This window comes from Haliotis asinina, chromosome 3, assembly GCF_037392515.1.
Source record: "Haliotis asinina isolate JCU_RB_2024 chromosome 3, JCU_Hal_asi_v2, whole genome shotgun sequence".
NCBI classification, from domain to species: Eukaryota; Metazoa; Mollusca; class Gastropoda; order Lepetellida; family Haliotidae; genus Haliotis; species Haliotis asinina.
In genome coordinates, this window is record NC_090282.1 from 76,732,566 (window position 1) to 76,748,249 (window position 15,684).

Here is a 15,684-nt window from a genome sequence, read left to right on the forward strand (position 1 = left end):
CAACAGAAACCCCAAAGCGTATATACTGCAGGTCAAATAACTGTTCTATGCGGATTTTTGTTTGTGGAGAAATCTGAGTCAGTGACCTGAATATTTTGAAAGTCCCTCCGATCCCTAAATCACAGCCGTTGTCTGATTGGTTAAATCTACTTAACCGCCTCGCGTTTGATTGGACGGTCATTGGTTGCTCAAATGTTACCTGACGCGACCTTCTACTAGGTTTTGTTAAAACTCAGTGGTGGAGTGTAACAAAATACACTGAGACTAAGTTTACTTAGACTGACAGCTGACAGTAAAGCTATTTAATCTTTCTGTTACTTTGAAAAAGAAATGTCTGATACAGCTTGTTACTACCTGTTTGCTTAGCTAGTTAGTAAATCATTTAGCTTTTTGTGTGTAAACCAGTTACATGCATTTCAAAATTAACATACAATAATATATACATGTATTTCTGACGTGGGGCAGACATGTTGTTTTTGCATAAACAGGGTTAGTGACATGCCAAATGCAAGAGAACCTAATGAAAATAAAATAGGAAATATACATAGCAACACAACATACCCATTCGTTGAGAATGAGTGCACAACCAAATCAGCTGACATCTACGTCTCATGAAACAATTCGTAGGCATTTTAGTGAATTTTGGACTTTTGAAAAAATCATTTATTATTTTAGATAAAGCACATTAAGCATGAAAATGGCATTTTCAGTTCCAAGTTCCAAAATCAGTTCCAAGTGCCTATGGGCACATCTGAGCCCTACATGACAAGTTGTTCTGTGTAACTGGAAGGTTGTTCCAATCGTAGTCAGAATTCGTAGTCAGAATTCGTACTGTGTCTAACTCTCGACCTTCCTTGACACACACAAACATTGTTCTCTCTTATACAACCACCAAAACTGTAGGAAAAGTCTGAAAACACACTTTACAAAAGAACATTAATTAGTGATTTAGATTTAGTTCGTCTGAGTTGTCTGACTCGCTGCTGTAACCGCCTGAAAGAAACACAATAATTTGCTCGAGGTAACCTATATTTGGGGCACAATAGGGTCTTGTGTACCTATTAATTAACATTGCAAAATCATTGTTATCACTCAAACTGTAATGCATATTGATTACATGTCCAAATGCAAAATACACATGTGAAGCTTTTGTAAGCTTAACTGGTAGTTCATGCAAGTGCTACAATTGAAACACCTTCAGTCTTTTACTAGAAGATCTTACCAAGTACGAAAGAAAACAACAAACAAACGCAAAGAAAAAACTAATAACACTGACAAATATTGGTTACACTTCTCGTATGCATTTGGCATCTCTAATTTCCAGACAATTTGAGACTATACCAAAAGATGACCGTCTCTGTATAGTTACATATAACATGTTTCTGTTGATCAATAAGTTGCCAGGAAAATCATCCTTTCCACTGGATAGGCATAGCTGTAAATGTCACATGTCATCCACTTGTCTTGGCTGGTCTTACCCAGACATCTTATTGACAAGAATGGCAAATACCGATAGTGGTGCCTCATGGGTTGTGTGATCTAACTCTCATACACATTAGGTAGGTTGTGCTTCATGTTATAAAATGAAAAGATTCTTGTCGACATCTTTTCAGTATTTTCCCTTTTCAAATGTCAACTGAGAGAAGGGAAAAGGGCCAAATGTAGACCTATTATATTGCTGACAAGTATTTTATTCACTGTATATCTTGGCCAGTGGGGTGGATACGCTTGCAAGAAATAGAAGAGTAGGGTTAAATAATTTATTCTTCTATAATCCATTTTCAATCAAGGCTGTACAAAGGATGCCACAATTGCCTGATGCATGGATTCCTTTCCTAACATAATACAATTCTTGATACATTCAAAACTATATCATATCTAGTTTTGAAAGTATTGGTTCAAATGCATACTATATGTATCGTTTACCGTTTGCAACTGTATCACGTTTTTTATGCCATGAGACTTATAAATGATTATTTTTCAGGCACAAAGCTGGGAAAGTAGAACTATTAAATCTCTGAGAATAAATTTTTTTTCTATTTTCATGGACAATTACAAAATATGGAATATTAATGTTCAAAATGTAACTTAATTTCATGCCATGAAAATAGGTATTATGATACATATTGAATCGTGACATGGATATCGTGATGCATATCAATTCATAAAACTTTTGCATCGTGACATCCCTAGCAGTTAATGCATACGCTGCATTAATGACAGCAAATAAATGAAATATTTTCAAAGACTGACAATCTGACATTTGTACACAGGGACAAGGGCGGCTAACATTAGATTACTTCATCTGGTTTTCTCTGCATTAAACCAGATACTCAACATGTAGTCTTCGAAAACCAAGTTAGGCTGCTGGCCTGTGACTAGTGAAGGCTGAAGACAAGTACAAATGATCATTTCCTGATTCCCAGCATCTTGGGGCTCTGAATGTATAATCTGTTCTCGAAGGTTCAATTATTCTACATGTTGAAAATGATTGAGTTAAAACTTAAAGTCACACAGGAATCATTTCAGCCATACTGCGAAACAGAGAACTGAATAAAATGAACAAATAAAAAAAAAATGTATATGCAGAAAACTTGTTGATAGTCAATAACACTGTCTATTTGATATGAGTTCACTAATGAAATAAATGGACTAGTCCAGCTTGAATGCAGCATTAGGTAATGATAACTTTGAACAAACTGAAATGAAAATGAAGCAGATGATATACGAAACAACAAAAGTGTCTCTTAACAACATTGATGAGATGCCGGATGCTTTCGAACGGGTAACAGACAATGGTACAAATGTGTAAAAACAATGGTTTAATGGTTTAAACAATGGTTTCAACTGCTAGGCTGAAACTGTAGAAACAAGAGTATTGCTGGATTACCAGCACCACCTTTTTCACAGTCACACCATAACCTTTACTATAGATGTCATTTTTATTGCAAAGGCATCTACTGCTCCTTGAATACAGGAAGTTTTGTTAGGCATGTAAAGGCAATGAATTGATAAGACCTGTCAATCGACAGACAATCAGATTTCGGAAGCACTGCAATGACTGAAATGGTCCTAACATTTAGCATTGGGACAAATAGACAGTCTGTTGGCTCACAGACTCACCACTTGGCAATATCTTGGGGAGGTGTAGCTACTGCAAACTGTTGAAAAATCAATAAGAGCTTTCACAGTAGATTATCTTCGCCATCAGATGGAACTGTGATCTACAACGCTTGGGCAAGGGTCTGCCTTTCACACTTAAATATTTCTGAACACAGGTCACTACTATATCATACAGCATTCCCTCTTGATGTTCTTTGCTCCAAGCCTGACTGTTCACTATGAACAGGATAAAGATGCTGTAAATAGGTATTTGCTCACCTTGTCATGTTTACATTTGACTGCGAATATCAATAACAACTTGAGCAGTTCACGTAGTGCTGTTTGATGTTCAGTGTAATGCAATATGCATTCTGTTTCACAGTTCTATTCAATGGAATCACAAGATGTGCAGACATACTCAGCAAAATGGCATGCATAATATAAACGAACAGATTCATGAGGGAAACATGATTGCAACTATTAATCATGCCTTGGACTGAAACTCAAGCACTACGCAAATGCAATACAACTTTTGATATCATAGTGATAACATTTCAGACATCTATTTTTGATTTTATGTAGATATGTTGCACCAAAAAACACCCCAATGATCATCATTTGACATTTAAATCCACCTACCTAGCCATACAAAGAGCAACATGAGTAGGCACATGATTAATCATTGAACACTCTTGATTCGCCCGCTCGTCAGTGGCAACATGTGAAAGATTACCTGAACAAAACATTGTGTTCAAAGAAAATCAAATATGCAGGACAAAATATGTTGGGGATGTTGGTATATTTATGACTGATATTATATCAGTATGTCACAGAACAAATAGATCAATAGAACTCAAACTTAACATGTATTTTAACTAATTTTGACCAGTATATAATCAATAATTCATTTCCATTATCATTATTATCAGACAATTATTGAGTTAAATTAACATCCTCTGAAGCAGTATTGCAACAAAATTGTAGATGGGTGGGCATCAATAGTCTGCTTTAGATGATCTTCAACAATATGTCTAGACAAAACCCAGACTTACACTTTAAACATGTGGCTCAAGATTTCCCAAAAGTATAGATACATGCCACTTGATTTAACATAGCACATTAAATAACTCAGCTCAGAACCTGTAACCCAGCATTTCATGGGCGCAATGCTGCAAGAGAGAATATATGTCACTTGGGAATTTACATTTCCCTAATGTGGGAAGGAATTTACAATCTGCAATTAACTTCCCTGATAAAAACAAAAAAATACTCAATGTAACAAAACCTGGCTTGGTCTACAAACATAGCAGCTCTGACCATATGGATGTAGCCATAATGACACTTGTGATTTAGATGTGTTATTTGCTCATTGAAAGTCTCTCTTTGACATCACACTGTGAATCTAGCAATGTGTCTGTAGCAGAAATCTTCTGAAGATTAGGATTAAAATGGGTCTTCAGCAACCCTTGCTTTTTGAACAACAGCATGGGGTGGTAAGACACACAGACTTGGCTGAAATGTTGTATCCCTACTGAGAAGATTGATGCTCATGCTATGTTTACTTTGATTGTCTGGTCTAAACTCAATTATTACAAGAAAACATTTTGCTCAATATGGAGTCAAACACACAAACAAACAGCACTGGAGTCAAATGATCCCTGTTGAAACCAGATGGGCTACAAAAGTAAGCCCTGGAGGCTGAAGGAAACTTCTACAGCTAGTTCTAGATTTCTAAGACTGTACCATACTCCTACATTCCTGAAGTTATGAAATCAATGTCCAACTTATTTGAACAAGAAACACCCTTTAAGGGTATATTTATATACATGTAAGAACAAACAATAAAATGTTTATGAGTTGGACTTGATTTAATTCACATTACCTCTTCACATTATTGTCAAACTTCCTCATCGCCAAGATTTCCTCTTGACATGAAATTGCTGTTGTCAACCATTTCAAAATGCCTCTCATTTTCATGCCATTATTACGGTTTTCAGCAACATTTCCAGCCAGCCAATATGAGCCCGTTTCCTATCTTGTCCTTTGAATCACATTTCTCAAATCAACAGGAGAACAAAATAAATCAAGCATTAAGTGTTGATAAGATTATGCAAAAACTACCCAAACAAATGCATTGTGCATTTGCCCTATACTGTATGTTGTGCCAGGTTGTAAATCTTGACTACTGATACCCTACTTTCATGTCCCTTATCTAAAAAGAAGCATTCTGACATTTAACTTAAAGTAACAACGCTTCAGGTATGAATATTTGTGAGCACATTTAAAATTACATATGGTGTGCTATGCATTGCTTGGTGTAAGGCGACACTGATGCAACTGAACAACAATGACTACAACAGGACTGTTCACACAGTAAGGCTGCAACAATTTAGTTTGATTCATCAAAAATTGAATCTGACACCTCAGTTTTGACTCTTGATAACCATTATCACCATGTTAATTCGATATTTGAAAACCTATTTAAATTATTTCCACACAACCAGAACGTAATTATAGATTCAACCCAAGCAGTCCTGATGGCTGAAACAAGGTTAAATAAGAATGGTTCACAAAGTGTTAATTATCCTTTGAGAATTGTTGTCGAAAGTTGACAAAAGATTTTAAGCAGAAAATGCAGACTGAGTGTTAAATGAAAGTTGATCTTTTCACTAGTAAGAACAATCTAATCGAAAATGATTTAGTCAAGGGTCAAATATTAATATTCTGGGTGAAACGGTGCTGCCCTATCATACAGTTAAACTAATTAATAGTTTAACTGTTAACAAACAGTGCTTGAATGTATTGTATGCATTTGAAAAGGAACTGAAACAAAATCTCATTCATTCAAATACAACATACACCATACACATTGCTTCAACATCATGTAAACTGAAACTGCCATAACCACTTCAAGGAACAGACAGGGCACAGATGTCTTTACAGCAGCCTTATGTGTAGGGATGACCACTTCATGGAACAGACAGGGCACAAATACCTTCATCTTACCTCACACACCAATGCTGCTTTCTGATTTCCTAAGTGCTATTATATTATTTTCAATCTACCCTGTCTACAGGCGATATATTATTTTTAATGTACACCGCTGGGAATTCCGAACTCTTCTGGTGCTTCATGGTAGTACTTTTTTACCTCGAGTAACATTGAATCATGCATCAAGCACAGAAATTACCGATGTGTTGTGACTGAAAATTGATGAAGGGAGATAACTCTAAATCGAATTACCTTGTGCCGTCTGCAAAACGGCAATTTGCCTCGCATTCAACAGGAGTGCTTCAAACAGTTCAAAATTAAAATCCAGGTGTTCGGTAAGATAAATATGTTGTTCGCTGGTCCTTGGGTCCATGGTCCTACGGGCTTGGGGAACACAAACAAACCTCAAGGGTACATGAGCCCCTGGCCTACTCGCGACCAGTGAACAATCCATATTACAGCAGCCGTACATGCAGGAATGACCATTCCATGGAACAGAGCACAAATATCTTTACAGCAGCCTTACATGTAGGATGAAGGACTCCATCAAACAGACAGGGCACAAATATCTTTACAGCAGCCTTACATGTTAGGATTAACCAGCCTTACACGTTTGGATTAACCACTCCATGAAACAGACAGAGCACAAATATCTTTACAGCAGCCTTACCTGTAGGAGTAACCACTTCATGGAACAGTACACAAATATACAGCAGCCTTACAAGTTACATATCAGGATTAACCACTCCATGAAACAGACAGGGCACAAATATCTTTACAGCAGCTTTACATGTTAGGATTAACCACTCCATGGAACAGACAGGGCACAAATATCTTTACAGCAACCTTACATGTAGGAATGACCTTCACATGACTACCTTGAGCTGAATTCCCCACAAAAATGAGTCAGCAGGCATTGCAAAGAAAACTTCATGGTAGACACACCAGATTCAATTTGACATGTATGCATCCTTTAAAGGGGCACTGATGCGGAGCGAATAATGCTTCTCGCCAACGGTCTAATTACGAAAGCAGACCGCAAATTGGTCAGTGCCCACTCCTTCGACCGTGACGGACAAAGGAACTGGGTTCCTGTCCATATTAGCAAAATTTCTTCACTTAAACAGTCAGGAGGCCGGATGCCCATCACATGCCATTTGTTTAAAAATATCCATGGTATTCATTGTCTGATCGTAACCATATATCCCAGCAGTGTAGTTCTTTTCGGATGCTTGGATGGTATACTTACTGATCCAATTTGATCCTATTTCTGTGTTTTTAACCTTGATATTTAATCATGTTACATGAAACTATGATGTCTACAGGCACGTAGCAAGCCATTTGTTTCAGTACGGAAGATTGCAAAGCTTTATATTTAGGTAGTTTTGAGTGTTGGTTGAGCTGTGATAGCAAATAGCATACGTAAATTTGGGTAGCTATGGTAGCTACAATGGTTTATTATTTATGATAATAAAACACACAGTTGATTTATTTGAATTCGTAAACAAAAAAACGATGACCTTGGCTTTGGTAGAGAAATCTGAAAATTGTCTTACGTACAAAAAAACTTATTTCACTTATTTACCAAAGTACACAGCAAATGCCTGTGTGTATTCCTTATGTAACGAAATTCCGTTGGTATCCTCAAAACAGTTTCGGCCCATTAGTGTTTTCAGGCTGCATGCGACACAGAGATTACATCTTCCTTGCTGTAACTCGCGTTTGATGGTGTAAACCTACACGTGTTATTTGTCATCATTCTCTTGATGGTCAATTCATGAATTTATAACAGGTATAATTAGTAGCAACACCACTTCGGTTACTCAACAAAGGTTCCCATTTGGCATTTCTCCTGTCTGGAGTAAATACTCAACATTATAAATTAAGGTCTGTAATGGCAAATGTATTGTATGTTATGTAATATGTGCATGTAAGTGATGCAAGAGGGTTTATCACCTGAGTTACAAAAACAAACATCGATCAAAGGATTATCCGATAACACACTGATTGATTAATTACTTTTGTTCTTCTAGCGGATTTGTCAAAAGGCAGTGTGTGTAGATGACTACACCCTGTCGTAAAGTGTGAGTGCAAAAACAACATCCTCCCTTCAAAGAATTAACCACCCTTGCGTTGATTGATTGATTGCTCAATATTGGTTAACTAAATTACTTAGAATAGTGGACATCAAACAATTAGTTGCCAGGTGTGCTATCTTGGGAGACCAATGAGAGGTATATCTAGTTTTCACCAACGAAAGACGTGAAACGATGTGTTACTTTTTCGCAAATGAGACAGTTGTAAGACACGCGACACAGAGCAGGATTATTTACCAGCTGCAGATGAATGGAATACGATTTCTTTTACGTGGATATTGATGGATACATTCCTGAACAAGGTAGTAGCCTGACACTGTTGCTGTAAAATTAGTCTGTTTTACGTTCATTATTTGCATTTTGTTTTAATTTATTTGTTGTAGCATTCAGCAGAATCTGTATGACAGAAAACACACACTAGATCGCGTATGTGTGTGAAATAGGATCCACATTGGCAATTTATACAATGTATACATGTTGCTGTTATGTTAGAAATTTACTACGAGTATAAGCAAATCGTGTGTTCTTTTATTAATTTTCAGAATCATACAAATATGACAATAAACTAATTAGGGTTATGAGACAAAATATGGAGACGTACATTGGCTTCGTTATTTTTCCGTCCTAATAGTTTTTTACCATTTCTACCACTGGCAGATGATTAACCTTCAAAGTGTTTCATTTGTTTTCATAATACATTTGTAATGAAGTACAATTGACTTCACCTCAGTTGATCTGTCTATAATTAAACTATCAATTGCGTTTACGGACTGCGCAGCAGAGGTCACGAACCAGTCACGAATTCTGGGATATCATCCGGGTACTCACGGGAGAAAAACAATAACAAAAGTTTACACCAGTCCACGGAAAATGCTCCGCATCAGTGCCCCTTTAATCATTGATCAGTGTATGGATAGTCTCACAATGACCAGCCAATGTTTTCATATGTATACAATAAATTAACAATAGAGAAAATACCAAAATAGATATTCATGTATCCATCCACAACATCCCTTATGTTCAACGGTCAAAAAATCAAATGTGTTTGGGGTAATATTTAATGCTAACAATACTTTTTCTATACCATGTAAGTTGATAACACTGAAACAGAGACGTTGTATTTTCATGCCATTTTCTTTGAATAAAAAAAAAAAAAAAAATTATTGATCTACAAAACACAGCTTTTGTAAGGCTTGTAGTTAACAGGCCATTTTCTGATCACATATGATCATTGTACACAGCACACATGATACACAAAAGCAGTTAGTGGTGAATGGATATAATTAGTACTGATAAAGGTTAATTGAGCTGGTAATGTTTTCATTAATTATACTACTACTACTAGGGATATGGGAATCTGTTCCTGTATTCTTTTTGACCAGGAGATCAATCTGTCGTGGTAATTATTCATGGACAAGTGTCAACTATTACATGCACCGCTTGACAGGTGTCTGTATCTGCCAATACTGGGTGAGGGATGTCTGTAGTCAACTGCCAATTGAACTGTGTTTAGTATTGTTGTGGCAACCAGTGACAAGACGGGACTCAATGCCAACCTGTCCCAAGTAATATTTTAAGACAGTGACAGTGTTAGCAAAGACCTAGATATCAGATCCTTTCATTGATTTCAAGGTTCAGTATGTAACTGGCTCTACATCATCTTGATATCTCCTCGCTGACCTTCAGTATACTGCCTTCTGTAGACACTGGTTTCAATGACAGACAGGATATGACAATGCTGTACAATATGTTTGGATGATTTCAAATAAATCAACAACTTCCTGTGATAACCTTCCTGCTATGGTAACCCCCCTAAAAACACATATTACTATTACATAACACAAACAATCTATTAACTCGAGCATTGTAGGCCAAGGTTCACAAGAAGAAGACAGTCATCAATATCTGAATTCCAATGCAATGGCAAAGTAATCTTCATGAATATGTCTACAAGTTATGATGTCAAATGTTTGGGCAAAGTGGAAGGGGAGTATTGAAAATATTTTACTCAGAATTACAAAACTACCAAAAGGCACCAGTACACCACCAGACCAATCTATGTGCCATGTTTGGTGAAGACAAATTGAAAGGTTTTACAGTTCTGCTTCTGATAGGATCACTACCACCAAATTCAGTAAGTCAAACTTGTTGCCATGGAAATGCACAAACATATTTTATTCAGAATTCCAAAACTACCAAAAGGCACCAGTACACCACCAAACCAATCTATGTGCCAAGTCTGAGGAGGAAATATTGAAAGATCTTACAGTTCCGTTCTGGAAAGGAGCACTACCACCTAATTCAGTCACAAAATGTTTGCTATGGAAATGCAGAAATATATTTTATTCAAAAGCCCAAAACAACCAAAAGGCACCAGTACACCACAAGATCAATGTATGTGCTAAGTTCAAGAAAGAAATATTGAAAGGTTTTACAGTTCTCCAGAGAAAAACAGCACACCAAACTCAGTCAGTCAAACTTGTTGCCATTGAAATGCAAAAAATGTTTTATTCAGGATTCCAAAACTACCAAAAGGCACTAGTACACCACCAGACCAGTCTATATAAATAGTAGCAGTTTGGACGTTCTGGTCCAGAAAAGGAAATGTGCATGGGCGCTTGGATGGACGGCGTGCACTTTAAAACTTGTTGCTGGGGATGTCTGGCATGTGTTGATCTCACATGGCTCAGATGAAGTTGGGCTCCTGACAACCAGGACTATTGATCTGTTCATGGTTTCAGTACTATTACAACAGCAAAGGACACTAGATGTCTGAATCAAACCAGGTTGACATTTCAAACTTTCAACAACGTACAACCACTGATATTTGCATCACCAAAATTTCAAAAATAAATTTAATAAATCATGTTTCAGTTTCAGTGCATTTGTTTTTTTATACTAAAATAACATTAAATTTCTCAATGAACACAGTGATCATAATACCCTGATCTACTCAAGACCCTATACTAGAGAACTCACATTTTGTTGCTCAATGCAGTACTCTGAAATATTCCAGTTATATTACAACACCATGACCACGGCTCGGTCTACATCTACTCCAAATCTTGTTGATCACCTTAGGACAGCATATGGATACTTCAGTGCAGACTCAAGGTAACAGGATAGATGGATACCAATAAAGGCAACTCAACTACAGCCTGATTACATTACTACAGATCATCATGATCACATCAACTATTGATCTGCCATTAATAGAATTGACACAACCAAAAGATAGTTTTAATGCAACCAAAGTAACAAATTGTGACATCATTTTTAATATTATCCACGGAAAATGAGAGAGATTTCACTATGTTCATTATACATGAAAATCAGGTCTGTCTGCCAGATATAGAATGCCACAGTTCCTCTGTTAGATTACCAGATTACCTATTTTAGGCCAGAGTGTATTCTGTTATGTGAATGCATGGAGGCAATGCAAATTACTCTAAAATTCCATAGAATCATATAAAGGGTCATAGTGATAGTAACCTGTTGCTACTTTTCGAACAGAGCACATGACCTAGCATGTTTGTTGTAAAAGGTGACTAAAAGGATCAGATGTTAAACACATTTCATTGTATTCCAATTGTGCAGATCTATGCTCATGATGTTGATCACTGGATTGTCTGGTCCAAACTTGATTATTTACAGGTCGCGGCCATGTAACTGGAATAATACTGAGTGTGGCATAGAACTAAGTTCTTTCATGATCTGGCATCAAATAAAGGCTTTCATATACTCAAGTTCTAGTGGATAAGAGATGAATTGTGGCATTTCAACAGTTCTCTCTGCTGTTGGGAAGAGAAGTTCAATTTCAAAAGATCCCACTGACGCAAGTGGCCACAGGCTAAACCAGTTAATTCCCATTGATAGACCAGGTTGTGTATGTTTTTTTAATGTGTGCCCTTCACTACCAAGGTTTAAGTGGCTAGATACATTTAAACGATGTTGCAGTGTTGCTAGCTAATGTGCATAAGACAATGCTTGATCAGTCGTTGGTGCGCACAGAATCAAATATAACATTTTTTAATGGATGGCGGACATAAAACTGTCAAATGTGGACTTGATCCAGGCTACTGGAAAGGCTACTGTAGTAACATGGCAAGCCATGATCTGTTTCCATTGTCATTAACAATAACAATAACTAACTAACATGAATGCATACCTGACCTGTGAACATTCGTGTTAGAATTGATCTTCAGTCAATCATACTTGTAAGATGCAACTAACGGGAATGGTGGTCAGGTTGGTCAGGGAATGGTTGACACATGTCATCGTATCTTGTGTAAATTAATGCTCATGCTGTTGACCACTGTATTGTGTGGTCCAGTGTCAATTATTTACAGACCATTGCCATTAAGTGTGAATATTGCCAAGGGTGGCATAAAACATCACTCACTGATTGCATCCCCTTGTGGATGTTCATTCTTGTAAGAATAACACAAGCATTCAAACATAGGACAAGAATTCCTATGAAAAGCAATCTAAGGGCAAAAACATAATGAAAGATTTCAAATCAGGCCTACTCTCCTTATACGTTGTTGACAAAGAAAAAAAGAATAATCTTCTCCCACCTGCTTGTCCAAGCTGTTTGTAGAATCTGTACTCCAAATGTAGCTGTGGTGCCCGAGATTTCATAGGCTCCTGAGAATGAACAAATGGGAAACATATATAATGTGTTTTGGAACACTTACAGCATCTGCATGATCAATCAAAACAAAAAACCAGACAAAACATTTTCTAATAACAATTTGAACATTTTTACTGATATTGCTGAATTTTGTTTACCACTGATGCATGTGTCACTAGTTCACAAAGTTTCTTCTAAAAACATATTTAGTGAAAAGTATGTGCATGTCTAAGTTTGGAAATTCATTCCAAAAAGCATATTCACTTTCACATTTATCCTTGAAATCGCATTCCAAGGATGAAAGGGACAACAGACTAGTACACCAGGTGAATGCAGAATGAACAGAATAATAAATCTACCAGAGTTTTTAGGTTTAGCTGAGACAAGCACCATTGTAGTTTACCTGACCTCTGTACGTGTATACATACCACAACAGGTAAAAACATGGTCTGGTCAATCAGCTTCTGTTGTTAACTTCTAATTCACAGTAATCCTTGGGGGTACTACCATCAATATACACACTCTACATGTCAATTCAACTGTTTGTAAACACTTCAAAAGCATGAGGAAAAATAAACAAAATAATACTGTCATTGACTGTTCAATATGTATGGATGACAGACTGTTCTTACACTTACCAATTTGATTGCCACATGCTCGTTGTTGTACAGATTCTTGCCTGAAAAACAAATGTTAATCAAGTTATCAAGTTAAATATGACATCACAGGATGAATCATACAAAGCAGCCTGAAAAACTACCCAAACCTCAGTATGTACTGGAACTCATTAGCGTCATTGTTTATTTTAAATTAAGGTCACAAGTGCAAACACACACATGAAATACATGAGAGATTGGTGATATAATCAGTACAGTAATACTTACCTAGACGCAGTTCACCGAAGTTTCCACATCCAATTTTTTTTCCAACTCGAAAATTTGGCCCAACCATGAGCACACCCGAGTTGCTAGAAGCACTTTGCCGGTTTGAACTGTGCATGCTTCTGGCACTAGATTTCCGTCGTGTTTGTTCGTCACTTTTTTCGTACTCTCTTTTTGGTGTACTCATGGGGATTTTTATGTAGAGAGCCACTCTAAAAATTAACTAGGAGGTAGGTATCCAACTGAAATAAAATCGGAGATTGATCTCAAATGGGCGATCTAGTCGACCAGGGCTGCCAAGCCCCATCTAATGCCCCTTCCTGGTTCTTCTTTGGGGCTCCGTGAATAATCAAACATTTCTGCTAGGTACCAGATAAACAAAAGATCCCATTCCTTTCGTTCATTTCAACGAATGTGAATAATTAGATCAACAAATTAATATATTCCTCCGTAAGATATCTTGTTTTCCTGTCTCAAAGGCCGTCTATGCTGGGGAACTATAACATTCGATTCTCCCAAATTCATCCGCGACCGCAAATTGTTGAAGGGCAGGTATATATATCATATTAATTTCAAAAGTATTTTCTCAAAAGGTTTGATTGGGTCCATACGCATTTACATATAATATCTTGAAGAGTTTTTCACTTTAAATAGTCGGGGTTTACGTTTTTGCATCGGATGAATATGAACAGGAAGATGTTAAGGATTCATCCGGCTGCGTGCGCTTTTAGGGATTCCCCGTTACCAAGTGCGGAACTGTCTATTTGCTGACAACGAACAAATAAACCTCTGTGTGTGTGAACCAGATGAAAACCAAACGTTTAAATGATACAATCATTTGAAGTAATTTTACTCATTCCTCAAATGGTTACAATAATTTAAACGGCATAAGGATAGGTCAAATTCGTCAGCTGATTATAACTTTGACGTCACTTCCGTGTCAACAAGTATGGCGGATGTTTTCGAAATTTGACTCTGCTGATAGGAGCATGTTTTTGCAAGTTTAGCTGCATAATTTTGCTTGAAATGACGGGAAAGGAGCGTTATCTTGTTGTTATTTCTGTTTTGGAAGGTATGTCTATGTTGAGTTTTAATTACTGTTCATTACTTGTGCATGTTCATGTTGCAAACAAGGAAAGGAAAGCACCTGTCAAATTTGCAGGTCTGATCTCGTCTTTGATACAGCGGTTTCATTGAAATCACAGAACATTACATGAATCACAACACTTTAGAGATGTCCTGACTGAATATATCATGATATATTCACCATACTTCCATTATCTGGAAAGTCTGTGTTAACAAATGTGAACTAGAGTAAACTGTGAAAGAGTTCCTTTCTTTCCCCCATATATATCAGAGGATGAATGAGTATTAACTTACGCAGGTTAATCTTTCTTTTACAATTATTAACATGTATACGTTCTTTTCAATCTACATCATCACATTTCTGAATCTGCATTTCTAGGTTTCAGAATATGTACAAATTTATTGCTAAAATTAGCGTAAAACAATACTATGTTTGAGACATAAAGGAAGCTTCAGTTTGTGCCAAATGAACCACATCTCTTAACATTTTAACTTGAATAATGATTTCTGGAAGAAAATGTGTAATTTTAATAGAGACAAACAGCTGCTTTCAAATTTCATGTGTGCTAAAGCAAGGGCTATGTAGCGGTATGCTTGTAAGGTCCATGTCAGGATGATCTCCCTTGTTCGCTCATCATTATGGAACTCAAATAAAGAAGACACATGTTAATCGTCTTTGCCTTTTGCCTGAAACCACAGACGTAACATGGTGTCAGAAGACGGATCAAAACCCCCAATAATGTTGACAAGTATAATAATTCAATGACATTATCTTGTGAATGTTATTTTTCAAGATTTCCATGCCGATACGATAGTGTCAATGCTACTCTGTGTGCGGTCAGACCTTCCATTTTCGTGCAGAGGTTTGTTCGTAAAATTCAAATTAACAGGCACA

At 36.8% G+C, this 15,684-nt stretch overlaps 2 protein-coding genes across 7 annotated transcripts in view; one reads left to right on the forward strand and one right to left on the reverse strand.

Annotated features, from left to right (window-relative positions):
- The window catches only part of LOC137278482 (casein kinase I), a 54,212-nt gene extending 39,981 nt beyond the window's left edge, over positions 1–14,231 (reverse strand). For all 6 annotated transcript variants that reach the window (XM_067810837.1, XM_067810834.1, XM_067810835.1 and 3 more), the window contains exons 1-3: positions 13,707–14,231; positions 13,461–13,501; positions 12,767–12,836 (exon numbers count right to left, since the gene is read on the reverse strand). In XM_067810837.1, coding sequence (XP_067666938.1) covers positions 12,767–12,836; positions 13,461–13,501; positions 13,707–13,890 — 295 coding nt within the window. In that variant the 5' untranslated portion in view covers positions 13,891–14,231. The remainder of the gene's footprint in view (positions 1–12,766; positions 12,837–13,460; positions 13,502–13,706) is intronic.
- A 201-nt stretch (positions 14,232–14,432) lies between these two features.
- Positions 14,433–15,684, forward strand: part of LOC137278484 (centrosomal protein of 120 kDa-like) — a 35,105-nt gene continuing 33,853 nt past the window's right edge. Inside the window, exon 1 of the mRNA XM_067810838.1 lies at positions 14,433–14,775. Coding sequence (XP_067666939.1) covers positions 14,730–14,775 — 46 coding nt within the window. The 5' untranslated portion in view covers positions 14,433–14,729. The remainder of the gene's footprint in view (positions 14,776–15,684) is intronic.